This window comes from Limulus polyphemus, unplaced genomic scaffold (assembly GCF_000517525.1).
Source record: "Limulus polyphemus unplaced genomic scaffold, Limulus_polyphemus-2.1.2 Scaffold1741, whole genome shotgun sequence".
Taxonomy (NCBI): domain Eukaryota; kingdom Metazoa; phylum Arthropoda; class Merostomata; order Xiphosura; family Limulidae; genus Limulus; species Limulus polyphemus.
The window spans coordinates 123333-147410 of NW_013667351.1; the positions used below are offsets into that span (position 1 = coordinate 123333).

At 31.7% G+C, this 24078-nt stretch overlaps 1 protein-coding gene across 5 annotated transcripts in view; it reads left to right on the forward strand.

Annotated features, from left to right (window-relative positions):
• Positions 1-3459: 3459 nt before the first annotated feature.
• The window catches only part of LOC106464780, a 46878-nt gene continuing 26259 nt past the window's right edge, over positions 3460-24078 (forward strand). For 2 of the 5 annotated variants that reach the window (XR_002611824.1, XM_022392577.1), the window contains exons 1-5: positions 3503-4090; positions 7819-8001; positions 9067-9264; positions 15663-18803; positions 23812-23901. Coding sequence is in view for 4 of the 5 variants with exons in the window: in XM_022392577.1 (XP_022248285.1) it covers positions 7874-8001; positions 9067-9264; positions 15663-18803; positions 23812-23901 (3557 nt within the window). In the remaining variant the exon portion in view is untranslated. Of the gene's footprint in view, positions 4091-7818; positions 8002-9066; positions 9265-15662; positions 18804-23811; positions 23902-24078 lie in introns of all 5 variants that reach the window. The other 3 variants (XM_022392578.1, XM_022392579.1, XM_022392580.1) reach the window with 3 other exon arrangements.

The following is a 24078-nucleotide window of genomic DNA, read 5'->3' on the forward strand; positions in this document are numbered from 1 at the left end:
CATTTCCAGGACAGATCAAGTGATCTGCTGGCTCCAGATGGAATAGGTTAGATCTTCAAATCTTTGGCCTATGCAAAGGAGAACATCATGCAAACCCTCACCTCCAACAAGAAGTCCATTGTGGCCCTCAAGAATTTGCTGTTGGAACTACAATGAGTGTGAGTGATAGTTCTTTTCTTTTTTATTATAATCATATTTCTATATAAAAAGGTCTACTTGCACCCAACAGTCAACAAATGTTCAACTATACATTCGAGAATGTTTCAGTTTTACAATGTTATTATATGACATTACTTTTCTCATTGATAACCTATCCTTTATCATTTCATTAAGCAAGTGCTTTGTGTATGGAAAAATGAATGTTACTATTCTCATCAATAACTTATTAGCTATCGTTTCTTTACCAAAAATTATCACTGTGACATGAGTAAAGTGTTTTCATTATCAAAAAGTTTTATTTGTCAAATGTTATCATTGCTGTTATTGTGGTATATTTAAAGTGTTTTAATAATAAGTAGACAAACAATGATTTATAAGAATAATGAAGTGATACATTTATGATGGAACATGCTACCTATTTCGACAGAACATTAGTCTGTCTTCTTTGTTTATGAAGAAGACAGACCCATGTTCTGTAGATAGATATAGTATATTCCATCATAAATATATCACTTCATTATGATTATAAATCGTTGTTTGCCTACCTGTTATTATATTAGCATAATGCATTTATTTACTCAAATATTAAAGTGTTATATTTGCTAATTCTCATTATGAATATTTTATGTTGTTTGTTTGTTTAATTTTGCTCAAAGGTACTTCAGAGCTACCTAGCTAGCCATTACAAATTAAGAAGTGACAGACTTCATGGCAAATCTACTGCCTACTTCTGGGCTACTCTAATCAAATAGTGGGATTGACCATAACATTATAAAGTTCTTAAGACTGAAAAGGCGACGAGCATGCTCAAAGATGGGATTTGAACCCATGACCTATATATTAATATTGTTACGACAGCGGAAGTCACGTGACTCTGTTAACACGTGATGAGTATCTAGAAGATTCACGAAGAGACGAGATGTACGCTTTTAGAATATATAAGACCGACAAGAAGTGACAGTAACAATTGAATTGCAGACAGAGATAGAGACGGACAATTGAGTCAAGCGCGGTAGTAAGTAAAATGTGTGAATCGTTCGTTGTGAATTATAATGTTTGTTTGAGTTAAAGTGACTGTGGAAATTAAGTGTATTGCAAAGTTGTATTGAGAAAGAATAAACTAGTTTTATTTAAGAAAGGACTTGTATTGCTGAAGTTTTTCGGAAAGAATTTCTACGGAAAATTAATCAACGAACACAGAGACGTAACAATATTAAATGAGCACATTATTTTCGTTATTAAGGATTTTATTTGTCTTATGTTATAAGTGCTAATAATGTGGTACAATTAGAGTGTTTTCCTCACCATACATCATCATGGCTAATATTGTGATACAATTCAAGTAGTCTCACTATTAAACTGTTTATTTTGCCACGTTTGTACTTATTTATGTTAAAGAGTATTTCTGTTTAATTTAGTATTTTGTATGGCATTATAATCACTTGACTACTGTGAAACAGTATGGTGCACATTTACCTGGTATAATTATTTTTGTTAAAGACAAGACCAGCTTAGCCTGATTTCATGATAAATATAAGGTTTTAGTTTTTCTTTATTTCATTAGATTTTAAGCTAGTGATAGCCAGGACAGTCTGAAGGTCAAGAAGAGGGGAAATATGTAGTATGGAGAGTTATTTAGTATTTCTCCTATTGTTTAGTTGAGTGAGATAATCATTTGATGTTCACCTAGGACTGTGACAAAATTTCTAGCATATATGTTTCTAGATGCGTGTAGTTTATGCAGCAGAATGTTAGTTATGGAATGTGGCTAGATTGCTTTTGAAGTAGACTTATTGATGTAATTCATTCCCTTTTGGCATCACATGTGCCTTCTCATGGGAAAGATTGCTGTACAGTAGGACACACTATGTAAGGAAGTACAGTGATATCATCCATTGACAGGCCTGATGATACTTGAGAACAGGTCACTCTTTATTTTACTTTTGGAATGGCCAAATGTGATGTGGGTAGCACCTGTGTTCTGAGAGGGAAGGCATTATTGATTTCGCTCATGCAATGCTATTTTCTTTCAGTTTCAAACAAAATCTCTTCAAAAGCATATACAGATTTCAAACCTCTCTTTCCATCAGCTATAAGTATCATCTAGTGCACTTGTTTGCTTTGATTATTTAGATCTAATAAAGATTGCTTTTCACATTGTTTTACCATTTTGATCGGTCATTTTTTTCTGCTACAAACTCATTCAGAGTCAGAGAATTCAGTTTAATTTTGTTGTACATTTTCTAAGAATACCACAGTTCATTAGACAAAATCACTGGTGCTGGGTCTACCTAGATGGTTAATTTCATATCACAGAAGTAGTAGCGATAATGCTTAACAAATATTATTAATTACAACTACGAGAGTTCTTTCTTTGTTGTGCATTATCTACTCGCGGAGGTCATCATCTAGCTAATATGAAATTGCACGTTCTACCCTGTCCTCAAACTGTCATAATACCACTCCAATTCCATTATTACTGGCATCACCATCTAGGATAAATGGACCATCTATTGTTATATGTGCTAGCACTGGAGACTCGATTAAAGCATATTCAAGTGATTGGAATGCACAGTCACAGCCATCAGTCAATTTAAAACACATTTTGACTTTAATCAGAACAGATAATAATCAATTAATGCAATGATCTTGGAGAAATTCGCCACAAATGTTCAGTAACATGAAACAAAACCTACAAATAAGTGCAAATTTCTCTTTCTCTTTTGTCATGGCTTGCAATCAGTCTCGATCCACTGCAATTTTCACAGAGTTGTTAGAAACAATGGACCTTTTCACAATATGATTTAGAACTTCCACCTGTGTATGCATAAATTAACACTTCTCTGGTCTCATTTTCAAGTCTGTTTTATGTTGAATAACCATGCTAAGTCTTAAGCAGAATGAAATGTGCAACCAAACATCAAGATATCATCGAGATAGATAAGGCATCTCTTAAATTGTAGCCATTTCAGTGCAAGCATATCAGTTGCTAAACAGTGACAGGTACATTACACACAGATAAATGGGATGATACAAAATTTACACAAGCAATTCCAACTACTAAAAGCAGTTTTGGTCTGCTTTAATCGTCAAGCTTGACTTACCAGTAGCCAGGTTTAAAGTTTAGATAAAATGTATAACAATTATTTTAAAAACTGTGATTACATTTTTATTTCAGCTTTTAAAATATTACTTTATATAAATAAAAGTCAAAGAATCTTATAATAAATTTTACTGTGAACCGTCGCTACATACCCTGAGTGGCGCTTTAATTATGGTGGTGCCTTATGATTTTTTTATGTGCTCTGCGCTTTCTTTATCATGCGTATCTGAGGTGATTCTCAACGTTTGACTGAAAATTTAGTAAGAGATACGCTAACTATATAAATTGGGCAAAAATATACTTATGTGTGAAAGAGCATTGTCATTAAAGTAAATTATCAGTTTTTTGTTACTATCAAATGGCATTAACGAAACTAAAAGACTAAGTTTAGAACTAAAAGTAAAAGCAGCTTTAAATTTTAATTTTATATTAGAATAAAAGTTATTTTGAAGTGACTCTGACAGTTGGTTTTAGATCATCCGATGTAAATTCTTTTAATTTCGTCCAGGTTACTGCAGTGCAGTGCAACTGCATGTAAATATGCAATTTAATTTATTTGTTCTTTGATCAAGACATTATGTAATTGTTACGTAATTTAACACAGTTCAGTATTATATACCTTTTTAGAGGTTATAATACTAATACAAACATAGAAAATTAAAACATATAAGAATTTTAATATCAATATCATTATTATCAAACTATATGATTATGAGGCCTATAATTTAGAAACTACAATTTAAACTTAAAGGAAGTATTATAATAATCATTAATATTGCTTCCTGCCTGTGTACTGTGTCAGGAGTAACAGTAACAGCATTATATCAGGTAATTTAACTAATTTGTTCATAATGATAAAGTAATATTCTTGCAAATTCCATGTATCCATTACTCGTAGTTTTATTAACCAATGTTTTACACGTATATATATATATATATATATATATTATGGTTTATTACCAAAACCAATTAAAACAGCACCCAAAGATTAAACTTGGTGTTAATGACTGTTAATGTTATGACCTATCTGAATCTTAACCTACATTTTATAGCCCTTGGGTCTTTTATGAAAGTTGTATTGGTTCATATGTTCTACTATTTTAAGTATTTATGTTTATAAGAAAACAACATACCCCAGCAATATACTAATATAACAATGGAAAATAATCTTCTGAAGTGTTAAACTAGTACAATAAATGGCCAGTAATGCATAAGCACTGCACACGTTCCTGCAGTTAAAGATTAATAGAATCACTGATTAAATGTCTCTTTCTAAACTTTGATTGAAGATATATTAAATAAACCATTACTCATACTTAGCCTCTTTGCATACATATGTATATGTATTATCATAAGCCTCATCTTGTACAGTTCTTCATCGATATCATTTCATCCAAATTTATCAAAACTGTTATTTCATTTTCAACAAACTGAATTCCTTTAATATAAATATAATCCATTATAATTGCTTTTTTTCATGTTCTTTATTTAATCAACTCGGAAGAATACAAGATTGTCATATATTGTATTATAAAAACTTTTTCTATATAAAATACTACTTAGGTTTGTCTTTAGATTAGGTATAATAATGACTTAAAATGTAGACAAGGGTTATTTGATGAATACAACTTATAAAACAAAATATTAGTGTTTGTGAAGTTCACAGAGAAGGCAAAATGGTACTACAATAGGTTTCCAAATATGTTTAATGATAAGGTATACACATGTGTAATGTTTGGAATTCTGGAATGATTTCCTTGATAGGAAAAAAGCAAAAGTATCGAGTAAACTATTTTAAGCTCTGCGATAGCTATAAAAGTTAAGCCTCATTTGGAGTATTGTGTGTAGTTTTGGTCCCCTTATCTTTGGAGGAACATTGAGTTGTTGGAGAGGATTCAGAGGATGACTCTTAGGATGATTCCATAGGATGGTCCATTGCCATGGAAAGATGGGTTGAGATTTTTTAACTTAATCTCTCTTGAAGAGAAAAGGATTTGAGGTGGTCTTGTTGAAGTATTCAAAATTATTAAGGGACTTGATAAGACTGAGGTATAAGATTTTAGTGTGTTGAATTCTGAGGAAAGTAGGACAAGAGGTCATATATTTAACATTTGAAAAAGTCAGCCTTATTTCTACTTGCAGCTCTTATTTTTCTAGTAGGACAGTAAATATGATGGAACAAAGTACCATCGCAAGTGGTAGAGGCTGCAGCTTTACAGGATTTAAGTAAAAGTTTTGATGAATATTTGAGGGATCATGGCTATATTTAATAATTAATTTTCTGTTTGTTGAATGGGGGAAGATGGGCCAATAGGGCTAAAATTGTATTGGCAATGTCAAAGATCTTTTGTCATCTGGTCAGTAGAATCAGTTGTATTTGAATATGTGCACGGAAAAGCTAATTTCCTAAGAGAATTTCACTGTAACAGTGTTCAATGAAACATAATAGTTTGATTGATATGATAAAGGCCTTTGATTTCTTTGTATTGTATTCTGAAGACAAGAGGACACAGTTTCCAGTTTGGAAAAGATAGGCTAGGCTCTAATTAAGACATCTTTATTTTTCTAACTGGGTGATTGGCTTATGGAATGACTTGCTAATGGCAGAAGTGGAGGCCAGTATGTTATGAGAATTTGAAAGGGGAATCACTAACTCTCTGAAAAATAAAGTATGAGTTTAAGTTTTCAGTGACAGCCTTAAAGGACCAAATGGTACTTTATGGTTCCTATGCTATTCTAACAGGAAATATATATATATATATATATTTTTTGCTTTTGGAAATTGCTTGATTACCATTATTCTTGAGTTGAATATAAAAAGCCTGAAGTGTGCAAACATTAAAGATTAAGTAAACAGCAGAAAGTATAGCCTTTTGTAAGAAGTTTGAATCTTATTTATTTAATTTTATGCAAACTATTTAGTTAAATAAAAGAGCTTTAAAAATACTGACTTTATACTGTATGATTAAGACACTCTCAACAGTTCTGACTAGAAATAGAATATTGTGTGTATTGCATACTTATTATTTTATTTTATATATTTAGCTTCATTGCTCTGTTTGACTGACTTAATTATGATTAAGAAGAAATTATTTGTTTTGTAATTTCTTAATGATTATAATCATTATACATAACATGTATTTAGTGTAATCCTAGAGAATGTTTCAATTACATTTCATTAAAACATTTTCAACAGCATTGTCACATGGAAATTTGGAAATCAAAAACTGCAGTTTTAAAAACTAATCTGCATTTTCAGAGTTTCTTTATTGGTAACTTGCTGATTGCTGACTGTTATTTCAACCTCTAAAGTTAAGAGGTTTTACAAAGCTCAGAAATAATTTCATTTTCTTCAAATAATAAAATTAACTTTTTTGTTTTAAGATTATTTTAGGTATTTGTTTATATAAGTTGCATCTTTTTGCATGAATAACTGTCAAAATTAAGTTGAACAACAAATTTAAAAGCTACTCATTTAATAAATTTTTATTTAAAGATTAATTTGATTAATCTGTACATCTATTATATTTAGTTAAGAAATAGAGCTCAAAAAATAATTTAGCACCAAGAGAAGTAAAAAACAAACCATTCTCATTTTATGAAGCATGGAGGAGTATCATATAATTATTATATTTTTTGTTTTTACAACCATGACTCTTAATTTTCACTTTTATTTTGATGAAACTACTCCATACTGTTGTAGGTATTCAGGTGCATTTTGCTTTAAGTTTAATACTTTTATGCTCTTCCTTGAGGTTTCCTCTATATATATATATATATATATATATTGTTCATAAACAAAAATTTAAAAAGCAGGTTATTCAGTTTTTAGTCTAAAAAACTATGTAACATATTGTTTATAGATCTAGTAGTAATGAGAGAAATTTTGATTACCTAATTAAAACTTTCAATAATGTAAGATGATCTGGAGAGTAAAGCTGGTAACACATTTAAATGTACATGTATGTCTGTCTGTCTCTGTCTGAAGAGTTTTTATACACTGACAATGTTTGGGTTGATATACAACATGTACAGTAATTAGTATCAAGTAACTATCCATTAAGCATAAAGCTAGAATAGACTAAACAAGTGTACTTGTAACTTTATTGGATATATGTGTTAATTCATCATAGGCTTGAAAATAACTTTAGAATGTGTTGAATGTTTAATTTCTTTCTTTTTTGTTTTTCTAACTGATGTTGATTATTTTTAATTTGTCTGCATGTGTTATCTTTATATATTTTTTCTTGAATGATAAGCATTTCTTATTATTCATTAAGCTGAAAATATATTTTTTTAATTATTTAGATATATAATTCATCTAGTGTTTTTCTTTTAAGTTTTATAGTATGTAATCTTCAATTATTTTTTGCCTTTGTCATCAGCTTGTTAAATTTTTATTCAATTGGTTGATGTTATCTTGGCTATATGTACATAAATCTTTCCCTAATTAGTGTATGTGTAGTATGTAGCCATGTGTTGACCATTTGTGGGCTTTCTGTATGAGTGGGTGTATTTTTATGTTTATTTTGTTGCTATTTTGGTTTTGTTGAAAGATTTGACATGGAGCAAGAGGAAATGCAGATTAACTGTTGAACTAGCAATGCACCAATGGCTAGCCTGGTGGGGAGTGTTGGAATCCCTCCACAACCCAGTACTGGCTTCTTGCGAAAATGTGCAAAGGAGCAGGAAAAATTACGCACCAAACTTGAGAGGAAGTTGCAGAATGACATGCTTAAGTAAGTAAATTGTTCAGCAAATGATTTCAAAATTTGTTGTTTTTGATGATTAGTTTTTATATATATAGCTGAAGAACAAAGAATACATGTATGGTAGTTTGAATTATAGGGATGTTTAGTTAAGTGTAATAAAGCAACAGAATGTTTTTGATTTTTTAAAGTTTTTTTTATAAATAGTTGATTCATTGTTTGTTCAAAACTTTTTTTATAATCAGTAAACCATTTTTTTCCTATTTTTTTTGCAAGATACTGATGCTTAACAACTTGTATGTAGCTGGGAGAAGTTCATTAAGCAGTAAATATAGATTTATATTAAGCAACGGAAGTTTCGATCACTCATTTTGTAACATGTTAAGGGTAAATAATCTCCGTATATTAAAATATGTTTACTGTTCTATGTAATCTATATTATAGCCATTTTTCTTCATTTTGTATCATGTTAAATGTTATTAACATACAACTTGTTTAAGATTAGTAGTATCTAACAATAAGAAAGTGATTTATCTACTTCAAGGTTTAATGTGTGCATAATAATTTTCAAGATTTTAATATTTGTTTCACCCTTACATAGAGAATATATAGCTCATCAGACTCTATTATATTGAGATATCCCACTCAGTTATAAATGTTTTGCCGAAATATTAACAAATGTTACACTATAAACAAAAATGGATTATTGATGTTATTAGCAATAGTTAGTATAATTATAACTATAAAGTTTTTATACTGAAAATATTTTTACAGTACAGTGATCTTATTTAAGTTTTGAAACTTAATCAGGGGATAAATAGTATAAAGGCCTCTGACAGTCTTTGTACTATATTATAAACCAAATAGGAAGAGAGTATACAAAAGTTGAAGATGTGGAAAAGACTTCAGCTTCATTTTAATTTACAGGAGGAGTTGCTCTCAATGTTAGTGGAGTGTAAGATGATTTCCTGAAAAATATAGGGTGGGTTTAAATTATTACTTTTCCCAAGGGTGGATGTGTAAGGACAGTTTTGAAGGACTAGATGGTCCCTTTTTGTCTGTATTTTATGTTAACAATTTGTTATTTTTTTACAGGTTGTTAGATGAAGGATCATTCTCTGATATCGTTATCAAGTCATCAGTTTTACAAACACCTTTATCAGTTAAAGCTCACGAGGGCATACTAAGAGTTCGGGTGCCGACATTTTACACTGAACTTTGCCATAATCAAAAGAATAGAAATGATATCTATGATTCTAATCTGGATAATGTGGAATTATTGTGTTTTTTAAGGTGATTATCCATTTTGTTTTCTTAATAAGAACTATTGTATTCAAAGCCTTTTATTCCATATCATCATGTATTTAAATTGATTGTGAAATATTTTAGCCATAAACAGATAGTTATTAACATATAGAAATCATTTTCTTTGTGTATGTAGTTTTATTTTTAATTAAACAAATGCAAAAAACATTGTATTCTAACAGTTCCTCTTGATTACATCGATGTACTGTCAGATGTTTTATGAATGCCTTATTTCTTGATATAAAAAATCCACTCAAATCTTGAGAATATTCTTGAGGGAAAAAACTAATTTTTTTTTTCCAAGAATATTTCTGTGAGTGTTTTAATTACTCCAAAATAGAAGGTAATATTAAAACTTGTGATGATAATATTTCCTTGGTTGTTTTTGTTTATAAGGAAGTAGATCAGAAATGTTTAGAACATAATTAGAAAGTATGTCTGTAATATAAAGAAATAAACAATTTCTTTCATTTACACGTAACATCGAGAATTATGTATTATTGACATACTTTGTTCATCCTTTCATTTCAAGTTCTAGTATATTATCCATTTTGAAATAAATTACTTCACATTTTTTTGTTGTTGTTTAGATTCACTTTTTCATTACTTCTGTAGTTTTACAAAAAAATAATAAATACAAAAGTATAACTTGAGGAATTTCAGCCATACATTGAGTAGAAATTTTCTTTAAAATTTATATACATTGTATTTCTTCAACTGCTATGAAGTAAGTCCTTTTGTGGGGTGACCGTGACCTAGTGGTTAGCATTCTCAGACTTATAAGAGTGACAGCCAAATCCTATTGTTCAGTCAGATAAGAATAGTCCAAGAGTTGATGGTGGGTTCCATCTCTATAGTTTATTAGTTCAAAATTAGAGAATGAGTCTGCACAGATAAGTCTTATATAGGTTTGCATGAATTCCAAAACAAATAACTCCTATTAAGGTTTTCCTTTTCTATCCAAGTTAATATAGAGGATAATTCAAAAGTTACTTTCCTTGGAGCAATATAGTAATGCTTTTTAGATTTAATCTATATTGGATAAATGTAAGAGTATTGGTGTATAATAATTATGGTGTACAAACTTATAAACAATAAATAAGTCTTAGTAAAGCAAACCAAATATTATCTACACAAGATTTAAGTGTGATGCAACTAGAAGTGGATGATTAATTTAATTAATTGATATAGTTGGTTATGTATGAATACTGATTACATCAATTAGTGTAATGTAAATTTATCGTAAAATAATCGATTAATTGAAATTATCAATTATCAATTAATGTCGTGAAAATAATCAACTGATCAGAATTAGTGTTTACCATTGTTACTTTTTTTAATATTATTCCAACCAAGTAATAGAAATATTGCCATTATGATTTCTCATTATTATTTTTTATTAATTCCAGGTTGTTCAGTTTAATCAGTAAGTGTTATGACTCATGAAAATAATAAGATAATCAAAATTAGTGTTTACGATTATTACTTTTCCGACTATACAAGTCTTATGTGAGAATAATCAGTTAGAAAATTCCACTAATTGCCCAGCTCAAGATGCAACTAACTGTTAAATCACCCTATAAAGCAATCTTGCCATTATAGTCCAGATTATCTTTTACTGATCAATAAAAATGTCAAAACCAGAGATAAGGTTTCAACTTTATTGAATGTATGTAAAATGAAAAATAAGGTATCAAATAGTCTGCAGATTTTAAAACCTGAAGACATTTTGTTAATAAAACAAAAACAATTTGAAAGTGAACAGGCTTGAAAGTAATCCAAAATAGATTGTTAGATAAGTATGCCAATGAAAAAACAACAACATCACATTTAGTTGACATGTCCATTTCATATGAGCTTCTTGTTTGTTTAATTTTAAAAAAATATTTGTTTTGTGGACACAGTTTCTTCAGATTTAAAAATAACAATGACATTTTTTTCAGATATTGGAAAAAGTCTCTTTGATAGAGTGGTAAACATTTGGTTGTGTTTTCTTTATTTTAACATAAGGAAAGATTATTATGCTAGTTAAATATTTCATCAACTTAATAACACTGGATTTTAATACTTTTATTTTCAGTGGTTTTTTCACTGTCCCTCTTTGGCCAGGTCAGTTGTTGTTTCTCCTCCTTAACCTTTTTGCAATCCCAGATCCTCTGTTGTTTCCATCTTGGAGCTTGGAGGTCCCTTTTTACATCAGCCTCAGATGTCCATCTTTCTCTGTGATATTCTATACCTTCATTTTAACATGTGGCTTTTGTCCAGCTCCATGTTAGATGGGAAGGTTTTCTTGCAGAGTAACCCATTTTCTTGTTCACTCTTTCCACCATCCATTCTTGCAATTTAACACCACAAGTGGTTGGTTTATTAATGATGGTCCATTCAACACCCCCTTTTTCTACCTTGACCTGTTGGGTTAAACAGTTCATCTGGCTTTTCTAATCCTCCATGGGAGAATACTCCTTTCATCATCTTCATATCACCTCCCATCAAGTTTGTCATCTCATAGCTTCTCTTGTCGCTGGGTATTGACATCCCCTGGATCAGATATTGCAGGCAGGAATGTGAACAGCTCCAGTGCTTTTGTGTCACATTGCTTACACCATAGTTATGTTTCTTTTGCTTCTCAGTTTCATCTTCATTCAATCACCATTCTCTAGTCATCCCAGAGACTGTAAAGAGGTGATGTGTTGATTATTTCTCTTGCAGCTTTCACACACAAAAAGCTATAACTCAGAATACAAATATGTATGTGTGCATACACACACACACACACACACACACTGGAGTTAATGGAACCCACAAAATACCTTCACCTGGTCACTTCTTGCTATCCATATTTGCAGTAACCCATTGCAAAATCTCTCAGTGTAGGACATTATGTAGGTGGTAGATTATTCCTCCTTGGTCCATGCAACTCTTTGGTGTTCTTCCCTGTGCAAATTCCTCCTTCCAATTTTCTTCTATTGAATTGGAAGAGCCATTGCTTCTTCAGTATCAAGTTGCTAGGGGGGTTGATGTGGAGAGTACCATTTGGGTCAGTGTAATTCCACTGGTATGAGATCAAGTGGATTTATTCCTCAATTGGAAGTAGAGCAGGAGTGTTTACATGGAAGTAGAGTACAAGCCACCAATTTACATTAAGAAGTGGGCCATTCCTGGTGGTTCTACTTGGGATGCAGGTCTGAGACAATTCATCATTACAGTTTGACTTATTACCCTGGCCACACTACACATATTTGACCCTTTGAGACATAAAAGCTGGTTGAGCAGCCTTTACATTCTTCCCACCTTTGCGACACTTTAGCACCATGCAAGAGGTTCTTTTGACAGTGTTTTTTTCTGCACTATGACTTGTGTTGGTTGAAGAATTTTCCCTGCTTGAAATCATATGATGCCTCACTAGGTCCCTTCCCCACTAGTGGGCAAATATTCCAGGAGTTTCATTTTCAGTCTCTATATTCTCAAATAGGAGCTCATCCTTTTAATTTCTTAAACCAGTCTTTCCATCATTTCCTCAGTGTGGGATTCTAGCTATCTGTTCCGTGGAGAGGTGAGTATCATTTTTTCTTAAGTTAGCATTATGCTACCTGTTAATATATTTAAGAGATATTCTCACCTCCTCATAGAACTGCCCACTCTTCTTGTGTGTCTCTTTTGCCTCATCAAGAATGAACTCTTGGTATAAAGAAAGTGCTCAAAGGGAGCACTATGTATGGAGATGTGTCACCTTCCATCAATGGATTGGCACAGTACATGTTATTATGTGTAGAGGTGGGAGTTTCATTCAAATGCTTGGCACGTGCAAAAAATTTTGGCAGCAGCACGAGATATTAGAGCTGCCTGTTCTGTGAAGAGGTGAGTATCTATGTGAACAAAAATAACCACAGCTTTTCTGAATGGAAATCACAGTACTAAAACATGAACCTGACATTAACTGAGGAAAAATTAGAGAAGCCTTATTAATAAAATCAAACAATCCAACAATTAACAAATACCTAGGCACATCTATATATGGCTTTGATCATTATTACCCCAGACATTCTTAATCTTGTGCAAATGTTTCATATAAGATATTCTAAATTTTCATATTTATTTACTTTTTGTTTATTTTATTCTGTTCATCCATAAATGAAAAATCTGTCAATTCACGCACATTAATATGTGCATGTATAAGTAACCACTATCAATTCTAAAATTTATATACATTGTTAGATTGTTAAATGTTGATTTACTGTTAAAACTTGTGTACTTGAGAATGATCGCACAAGGGATCGAAATGTCGAACCTGTTCTAAAAAAATAAACTTCCTTACTATAAAAGCTGTAACTTGTAAAAAAAAATAAAATAAAGATTTACTTTAATAGGTCATATAGACATTCCTGGACAATGTTTTGTATTTGTAATCACTATCTGAATTATGGGTGGCATTAAGCTCCATCATAATCGCAATATCAATAATGAACAGCAAGTAAAATTATTTTTAGTGCAGTGAGGTAACCAAATTATGTTTGCACTTTTTTCGTACATTTAAAAGCTTTTTTTGAATTATTATTGTGCATAATGCATATTTGTTTTGTATTTATAGTGCAACTTTTCAAATTTAAACTGCTAAAAGTTTTTCACTCAATCATTCAGTATTGGCTGCTTTGCTATAATCACATCCCTGTGTCTCGGGTTTTGATTTATGATTGCTTCTTTTTCTTCCTTTGTTGTTACATGTTAAGTAATAAAGAAAAATGGATTATGACTCGCATTTATCAGTATATTAAACGACAAACTGAAGCAGTTAACTGGAAATTTTAATGAAATTATCAAATTTCTTTTACCTTTCTTGATATCTCCTGTTAGGGTCAGCAGTAAGTTTATGGATGACTTCTAATACTAAAATCCAAGGCTTGATTCCATGTGATGGAAAGATTGCATATAGCTCATTGTGCTATAACAAATAAACAAAACCTTTCTTGATCATTCAGTTTTTTTTTTCCAAGATAGAACTAGATGTACTGTAGAGTTCAGAACAAAATAATTCCAGGCTAGCATTAGTCACAACAAATCAAAACCTTTTATATTAAATGGTTTAGAGCATGCAAATTTCTGTTCTGTTACTGTTTTCCTGACAATACTTAATGACATATTATTAACATAGTCTATTCACCACACTTATTATTCCTTCCATATATTTATCTAGAGTGCAAAGCTTGTCATGTATTCACATCACAGAATTAAATTTTCTGTGGAGGTGATCTAAATTTAAGAAGTAATTTTTCTTTCTAATTTGTTTTTGTATACCAATTTTGTTTACTGAGGTTTATTTAATAGTTTTTTTTAAGGAATTGCCTCTTGATTAGTGTCATATTTTATGTATTAATCATAGGGTTTTTGGTTTTATTTTTAAAGAAAATTGTGTTACTGTAAACTGAGAGTAGGTAGTTGGGACAGTGATGAACAGAGCCTCTGTATAAGAGAGCTTGTTCATACGTACATTGAGATTTAAGGCTAACAAAGTATAATTTTGTTATTACTGTAAGCTGGTTTTTGACTTGTAAGATTAGTAGTGGGTTTCATAAATTGAAAAAAAAAATCACATGCAAACACACACATACACAAGTAAATACAGCTTATTTTGTAGGTCTAGGTAACTGATGTATTTTTTCACCAATATTTGTGTAAATTAATACTAATTTTAATTTTGAATCATGAATAAACTTAGAAACAAAACCAACTTTATATTATGCTTTAAAAAACAAACAAACCACAACTTAAATCTGTTCTGACCTAATGACCTGGAATTGTATGTAATCTGTAGTATTTTATTTAAAAAAGTTCATGGACTGGAACTAAAAAAATTAAAAATATTGGACACTGTATTCAATTCTGTTTTCATTGTCATATCTTATATTATTTGATATCTTCATTATTCAACAGAAGTCCCAGTAGGAGTTTAAGGACACCAGTCACAACTATATCTTAGTAACCCTTCTTTTAACTCTTTCAGACAATTCAGTGTTCACTTTAAGGTAAGGAGCCAAAGACTGAACATACTACTCTAATTGAGGCCTAACCTGTGACCTATACAGTGAAATGATAACCTTTATAAACATTGTATTCAGTATTTCTGTAAACACGTTAAAAAATTATATTGTATCTATGATGGATTTTGAGGTAACATGGTATATCCCTTTTTCATGTTGTATTTTTTATGATGTCATTTCATTATATAATCTTATTCTTACAGTCATCTTTAATTCAATACAAGTTTTAAATAAAGTGTATTGAAAGGTTGGGATAAGAGTTGAGATTTCTGTTCTAGAGTAGTGTAGTACAATAATTATTATAAATACTTTACAAAACCTCTAATTTATTCTATGATTTTATGTGTGAAGGAAGGTTTACTCAGAAGATGACATCAGAAGATATGAATGTGAGGCTGTTTGGTTGAGCAAGAAGTCTTCAGAAGCTGAGAAGTTGAGTAGTGTTGTTTCTCCAATGCAACAGACATTTTCTACGTCTAAAGTTGATGAACAAGACAATGTTGTAGTTTCTAGTGGCTACTTATCATCAAATGGTGATATTTATATAACACCTACATGTAGTCCACTGTCTCCAGAGAAAAAAGCCATTTGTGTGCCTGAAGAAGTTCTCAAAACGACAGTCACTCAACAGGAATCAAAGAGAGATGTACACAGTGTGACTTCACTTCATGAATTACACCTAGTCATGGAAACCAAAGATAATGAGAAGCTAGTCAAAGAATGTAATATTTTAAATGATGACAGTTGCACTGCTTGGAGAATCAACGTACCTGAGCAAGAAAGTAGGAAAGAGTTAAACTCAGCTGGAGCACCTTCTCAAGATCCGTTTACTTCAAAGGGATTGTCTTCTGAGGTATGTTTAGAGGCAAGCATTGAAAGCTCCGTACTGTCCTCTGGCCACGTTGAATCTTCTGTAGATAACTTACAAGATAGACAGTACATTCCTCAAATTAGAAATTACAGTATACCCAGAAGTGACACTTTTGAACTCAAAAGTTCTTCTCAACAACAAAACTCAACTGAATCTCTGATAGAAAAAGAAGATGACATCATAGCTCCTCTGTCTGACAGCTTAGACACAAAACTAAAAACGGAGCAGAAAAAGGAGTCCTTTTTCCTTCATGAGCAGACAAGTATCTTGACAGATAGAGTTGAAATAAATGAACCTAGTGTAGTAACTACTCATGCACGAACTTTTTCAGGTCATCATGTTGATGGAGGCATGACAGACTCTGGTTTTATGTCTCAAACCCAGTCTTTGATGTCTGATACAGACATGCATTCTTCCCTAATATCATCAGTGATGACGTGTACATGCATGAAACCTTCCCATAATGAAAAAGTAATTGAGAATATATCTGAAAACAAACCATTGTCTTCTTCAGTATGTTCAGGATCACTGTTTCCAATGTATATTGACATGAAAAGTGTTGTTCCACAGGAAAGTGTTACAGGTAAAACACAGAAGCATCAGAAACAGCAAGGTGTATACATGTACATAGATGCTACTCCTACTGGTGTTGATGATACACAAGAAGATTCCTCCCAAGAGTTCCAGAAGACTTCAAATGTAGCTGCAATTAAAAGACAAAATGTAATAAGTCAAGAAAAAGCTAATGGAAAAAGTTCACGGTCTGAAAAGGTTAACTCGTGTTACATGTATGTAGACCTTGATTCAATTACTTCAGAAGATGCTGAGAAATTACAAGAAACTCAACAGAAAAACAAAGAAAAGAAGAATCCGATGTCAGTATCCATGTTTGTTGAAATAAATGGAGAAATGAATGATAGTGTGAGAGCTGCACAGGAAATGTACAGTAGTCTTATTGACCAAAACACTGGAAAGTTGGAAGAAGGTGGACTTCTCAATGAAGCTGTCTCAGTGCCTCAAGAATCACTGTCTGGAAAGGTTCACCAACAAGAAAAACAAATACAGTTAAGTCCAATAAAGCACCAGGAACCTGTACCGTCAACATATTTACAGTCAGAAAAGAAAGAAGAAATTACAAGTGAATCTGAGACACAACACGAAGAACCTGATGCTTTTGTCAAGATTGTAAACACATATCAGACATACTTATTACCAATGAGCCCAATAATGAAACGTAAGGAAGTAAAACAAGAGACAGTGAGTTCATCACCTGATCATATAGTTGTCAAACCTTCAATAAAACCACAGGATGTCACTGCTTTAGCTTTTCCTGTGAGTGGTCCTGTACTGGCTTCAAGATCTCCCAGCAGGGACTCTTTGGAAGAAACCTGTGGACAAAAAATTGAACAGAGTGACACAAAAGAATATAGTTGTGAAGGTGATAAGAATCAATTGAAAATTGTTGAAACTAAGAAAATCCAACAAAAAGCTGAGATTAAGCATGAAAAAAAGAAATCATTTAAAGAAGATTCCTACATAGATACTGAAATTTTTGAGACAAAATATTCAAGCTTGAAAGATTTAACTAAAGCAACAAGTCAGTTTGCAGATGATGGTAATTCAGAGCAACAACTTACAAGTGCTGTACTACCCTTACATCAGAACCAAAAAAACTTAATATGTACAAATGAAGTATTATTGAGAAGCCCTGCTGAAGAGCTAGTCATTGCTGGTACAAAGCATGATGACACAGGTATTTCTGGGCAAGAAGTAGTGAAACTTGTATCTGCAAATGAGCAGTCACTTATGGTACCAGGTTTGCAGTTACCTTCTGTTGAAGAGGTAAGAAATGCAAATAATTTTGAAACTAAAGAAAACTTTAAAGGATCAGCTGAAGCTATTACAGATCTTACTTCAGAAAATGAACAAGTGTCAAATAAAGTTCTAAAAGAATCAGTAACTTTACCTTTGAAATCTTCAGATGGTGCTTTAGATACACCCACAAAATCTTTAACATCCAGATCTTCAAATGAATCAGTAAATGTAGATTCTCAAATTTCACTAGAAGCATTGGATCCACGAACAAAATCTTCAGGTTCAAAAATTGCTGAGGAAATGATAAAGTCTGCAGTAAACTGTGTAGTTTCTGGAATCCCAGATAAACGTGAAAGTTGGCCTAAAACATCATCAGAATCAAGAACTTTGCAGGAACATGTAAATGCTGAGAAACAGTCTGATTCTATTGAGAAGCCACATTTGGTAAACCAAAATTCTGATCACCAAAGGGAATCTATTCAAACCACTGTTGACAATTTGGAAAAAAGTCTGCTCTATTCTCCTCCTCCTCGGCCATCAGTCTGTGATGTTGAAGATGATTCTGAGACTATTTACTCAGAAGTGTCTGATGTAAGTTCATCTATTTTAGGACCAATTAGTTTCCACACATTATTAGACAGAAATTATCCCCAAGACAGACACAGCTCAGAAACAGAAGGATTAACTAGTTATAAAGGCTATGATGCTTGTTCTAAACTGGGTGAAGACTTACTCCGAATGTTCTTGGAAGAAATAAACTCCGATGTTGTTATCAGAGTAGGAGATAAAGATATTAGGGCCCACAAGTAAGTAACTTTGCCTATATTAAATATATATTTATATGTATAAAGAAGGTATTTACACGTACAAGTTCTTTCAGTAGTGTATGTAACATCTACAATGGAAATGTTTAAAAATTGTTTTGGCAAGTGCCTATTTATTGAAAATATGTGAGTTAACTATAATTCTGTCAAAATTTGAATTGTACCTGGCATAAAATCATTAGTTTTGTGCAGTTAATATGCACCAAATGAATTTGAATATAAAAATTTGTATATGGACACTGATATACTTGAGAGTTTGCCTACAAAATTAGCAGAATTAAGAATTTTGCAGGAATTTGATTTTGTTGAGAAGGCACATTTGAAATGCCAAAATTTAGTGTAGGCAATAAATATATTTGTTTGTGTTCTGTGATGGAAGTTTGAGTTATGAACGATTCGGCCCAAATCAGCAAGACAGACTATCAATCTCCTATGTAGAGGTTTTTGAAAAGTTTTCAGTTATTTTAATATTACAATCACCAGGTTTAAGGTGTGAAGACAACATTGATCATTTGGAGCAAAATGTTATAGACAAATTTTCATGACTGATTTACAGGCCTCCTAGTGAACTGTAAAACCTATTTTTTAGAAGCTTAACCTTTAAAACTAGTATACTTGCCTAAAGAGCTTGCAATAGCTTTTAACAACCTGTTTTTAATACTTCATTCTGTAAAAAGATTATTTTTTACAAGAAAATAATTTGATGCTCTTCAGTAAAAATGTTAAATTCAGTCTTCAGCTGTAGTCGTCATAATGTGCATTGAAGCAGACATTAATTGTGGCTAGTGACACATGAATGTTCTCAAGTTACAAGGTTATTCTTATTTGTTTGGTAGAAGATGGGAAACTCTATTTGAAATATACGTATATATATATTTAGTTCTATAGGACTTGACTAGTTATAATATAGTAGATTAGCGAGAGAAACTATGCTAAAAATGGTTTGTATTTCAGCCAATTTTGGCCTGTAATTTGGCAGATTTAGTTTATTTCAAAGGTTGGTAGCAGTAGACTTTGCTAGGAGGCTTACTGTTATAGCAGATTTTGTACCATCATGCACGAGTGAGCCCAAACTTATTTAGTACTGTCCTCTGCATTATAGCATCAAACTTATTGTTAACTATTTTAACATTTTCATACATGCAGAGGTGTAGTGGAAGGAAAAAGGATGGGCATGGCATACCTGTATTTTTTTTAGCCGCAATGTCATACCACCATTATTTTGAACGAATCCCACCTTAGCCAGTTATGCAGTATATTTTGTATTCTGACTTTTCTTTATTTAACACTACACCACTGCACAAATGCCATAAGAATCTAGCATAACAAATAACCTTTTGTGATACACCTGTACCTTATATAAGGTGTTTTAAAAATCAAAGTAATCAACATCCAGAGTTGCCATTTATCTGAAAAAAAGGAGCCACCTTATCATAGTACAAACTAGTCAGTGAAGTTCTAAAAAAAAAACCTTCCTAAAACTGTTCTGAGTGTTTGTGGAATTCCACTTTTTAAGATATACTTGCAAGTGATTCATAATAAGTTCTAACACATTTCTAACAATACAAGTCATATTTATAGGCCTGTTGTGTCTATGTTCCTTTGCCAACCCTTTATTTCTGTAGATAGCCACCACACCATCAGTTTTCCAAACATGAAGAATTTCACCATTAACCAGTGGTAACTGAAAATAACTTACCAAACCACAACACACTCTTTACTGAATTTATCTATCTAGATTATATCTAATCATGGCCAACCTTATGAGATTTACAGCATTTAATCCTTTATTTACCATAAGGGTGTACTTGGTATGTACAGTGTTTATATTCCTGGAGATCATATATGGATGTACTTGGTATGTACAGTGTTTATATTCCTGGAGATCATATATGGATGTACTTGGGATGTACAGTTCCATATATGATCTCCAGGAATATAAACTGTACTTGGTATGTACATATATCTATTCCTGGAGATCATATATGGATGTACTTGGGATGTACAATATATCTATTCCTGGAGATCATATATGGATGTACTTGGGATGTACAATGTTTATATTCCTGGAGATATATGGGTGTACTTGGTATGTACAATGTTTATATTCCTGGAGATTATATATGGATGTACTTGGGATGTACAATGTTTATATTCCTGGAGATTATATATGGATGTACTTGGGATGTACAATGTTTATATTCCTGGAGATATATGGGTATACTTAGTATGCCTGCTATATTTTATTCATAGGGATCATATGGGCTTACCTGGTGTAAACATATGAGGTACACAGTTTGATCTGTCCTTGTCCTGTGATATATGCCACTTGTACAGTTACGTTTTCATTCACCAAGGGACAACATGAGCTGGAATGTATTATATGTCTGCGATCATTGTGATTGTGGCATTTTGTTGAGGTGATAATTTATCCTTTTTCACCTGTGTGGCATGAAACGGAATTGTTTGCAAAAGAAAAATTTTGATAAATGAATAGATGTTGATGCAAAGCAGAACAAGCAATGGAACTTTCGTCCTTACCACTATATATGATGATGACAGTGATGAAATAGGAAACAAAAGCTTGGGTGAATCCAGTGAATTACTGTTGGAAGATGATTTTTAAGAAATCCAAAGTAAGAACGATACTGCAATCATCGTGCGATGCGACAACAATTATGCCTCTGATGGCTATGGAACCTATTTGTACCTGTAAACCTTCAATAAAATATACAATAAATCAATCAATTATAAAGTTTTTGATATTTTGCCAAATCTCCATAGGTCTTGAAAATTCAAAATGCCTGACTACAAAAGGGTTAATAGAACTGAAGATTTACATCTCTTTACTATTAAGCAAATTGAATAGGTGCAAAATCTCATCTCCACCTACAGGCTCTAAAACAGGAGAAACATTGTTATAGACTTTTGTCATAATTCTTAATCATATTCCCATGTCAAAGACTCACTTTGTTTTCATAATTCTTAACAGTATTAACAATAGCATTGTTCAAAGGCTCCATATTGTCATAGTTTTTAATAATATTTCCAACAGCATTATACAAAGACTCAATATTGTCATAATTCTTAATGATATTCCCAATAACATTGTTTATAAGCTCAATATTTTCCATCACTTTTGTTGTTCCTTTAGGGGGGGGGAGTAAAATTTAACATATAATTGGTAATTTACTCTCATTTTTGGATTAACCTTCCATTTACTTCATGGACTCCAGTACAATTCATTGGTTTCATCATCTTTCGTCTCATTGAAAATCTATAAGTTATATTAATTTTATTTCCACTTGAGAAAGGGTGTATGTACTGAAATATGATATTATGGTTGAAATATGTTCTTTTTCAGACTGTTAAACAAAAATAACATGATTTTCTTTTGTGTGATGTATAGATTTAAGCTCTTCTTTAAATTCTTCTCACTGAACAATCAGTCTAAGTACAGAAAGCTTGCCTTTCTTAAATCAGAAAGCTTAATTTAAATTCTTCTCACTGAACAATCAGTGTAAGTACAGAAAGCTTGCCTTTCTTAAATCAGAAAGCTTAATTTAAATTCTTCTCACTGAACAATCAGTGTAAGTACAGAAAGCTTGCCTTTCTTAAATCAGAAAGCTTAATATACTATTTATCATGCCACATAAAGAAATTATTATTTTTCATCTTAACTTTCCCATTAATGAAAACAACACTTAAAACACCATTTTCCTGAGTAGTTTCTTTAACATAATTATAATAAAACGAATAGTGTACAATCCTCTCTGCTCTCAGAAACTTCTAAGTCACAAAGAATTTTCTAAAATACTGTGCTTCTCATTATTAAAGTCTCGCATAACAATATTCTTATTCTTTTTAGAAGATGAACTGAACTGCCTAAATATATATCTATCATTATCAATGGCTCATCTTTAGCAGTAATATATACTGTAAAGAAATCACATTTTGTCCTTTATTTACTGCTTTGAAATTATTCTTTTGACAACATTCTGAGCTTCAGCATTCCATAAGTAAATGGATTTATATTTACATTCTATGCCTTATCAGAGTTAAAGCTTTCAGTGAACCTTACAAGTTAATTGTTCACAGATCTTCTTAATCCACATGAATTAAACAAATATCGGCAAATCTCTATTTATAATATCTTATATTTCAGGTAATTACTGTTGTATTCCTGGAGGTTCATCATATAATTGTGAACTGTGTTTTAATATTTTATTTTAGAAACTTTGTACTGTTTGCTAAAAGGAATTTTGGCATGATGTGTGATGTATAGAAATTTCTAGAATGTCTAGTTCTGGCATGATGTATCAAACTTTCTTGAGTTTCTATTGACTAGTTAATCAGTCAGTTCAGTTCTGTACATTTGTTTGACTTTGTGCCATAAATATGAGAGGACATGTAACAAGTGACTGTTTACTATTATTTGTGACTTAGGCCTATCTCTCAGTATGGTGTACAACTTCTAGTTGAAGAAATAAAACGTTTTCCTCTTTGTTAAGTGAATTGGACTTTGTAGTATTTTACCAAATAATCCAAAAGAACCTGCCCAAAGATAGAAAATGTTCCTACAGGCTTTTGTTAATGGCAACCAGTGGCTTCCAGGAACATTGGGTATTGTAAATAAAACTGTTCAGCTAATGTGTATCATAACTTTTCTAGCCTTAGTTTTTCTGTAGCATATTTCAATAAGCCTCTTACTTTTCCCCTCTCCTATATTTCCTTAAACTTCTTGCTTAATCTACTTTATTTCCTTCTCAACTTTAGCAAAGTTAACCAAAAAAAAGTTTAAATCTTTCTTCAAATAAGCATGTTCTGTACCTTCTCATATGAATGCTTAATTCACTTTGGTTTCAAAAATTATTCATCTTTTCAAGTTAAAACATAGTACATTATATATAAAGGAGATTTATGCAAATGTTACTGTAAGAACTAAATTTTTTCAACATTTAAATTACTTTGTACATGTTAACTGTCTTAGGTGTATCTTGGTGACTCGGAGCAAATACTTTGAGGTCATGTTGAAAGGGGATTGGAGTGAAAGTACAAATGACATCATCACGCTAAAAGGGTAAGACTGTTTTTATGACGGATTAAGAGCACTGCTGTCCAGGCTTCAGTTGCCTGTTGGTTGATGTATACCTAGTACTGTTGTTAGCTTAAGAAATTTCTTAAACATGTAAACAACTACTGCAAGTGTAAGCATAGTGAAGTTTGATGTATAAACACGTATTGTGTGTAAGTATAA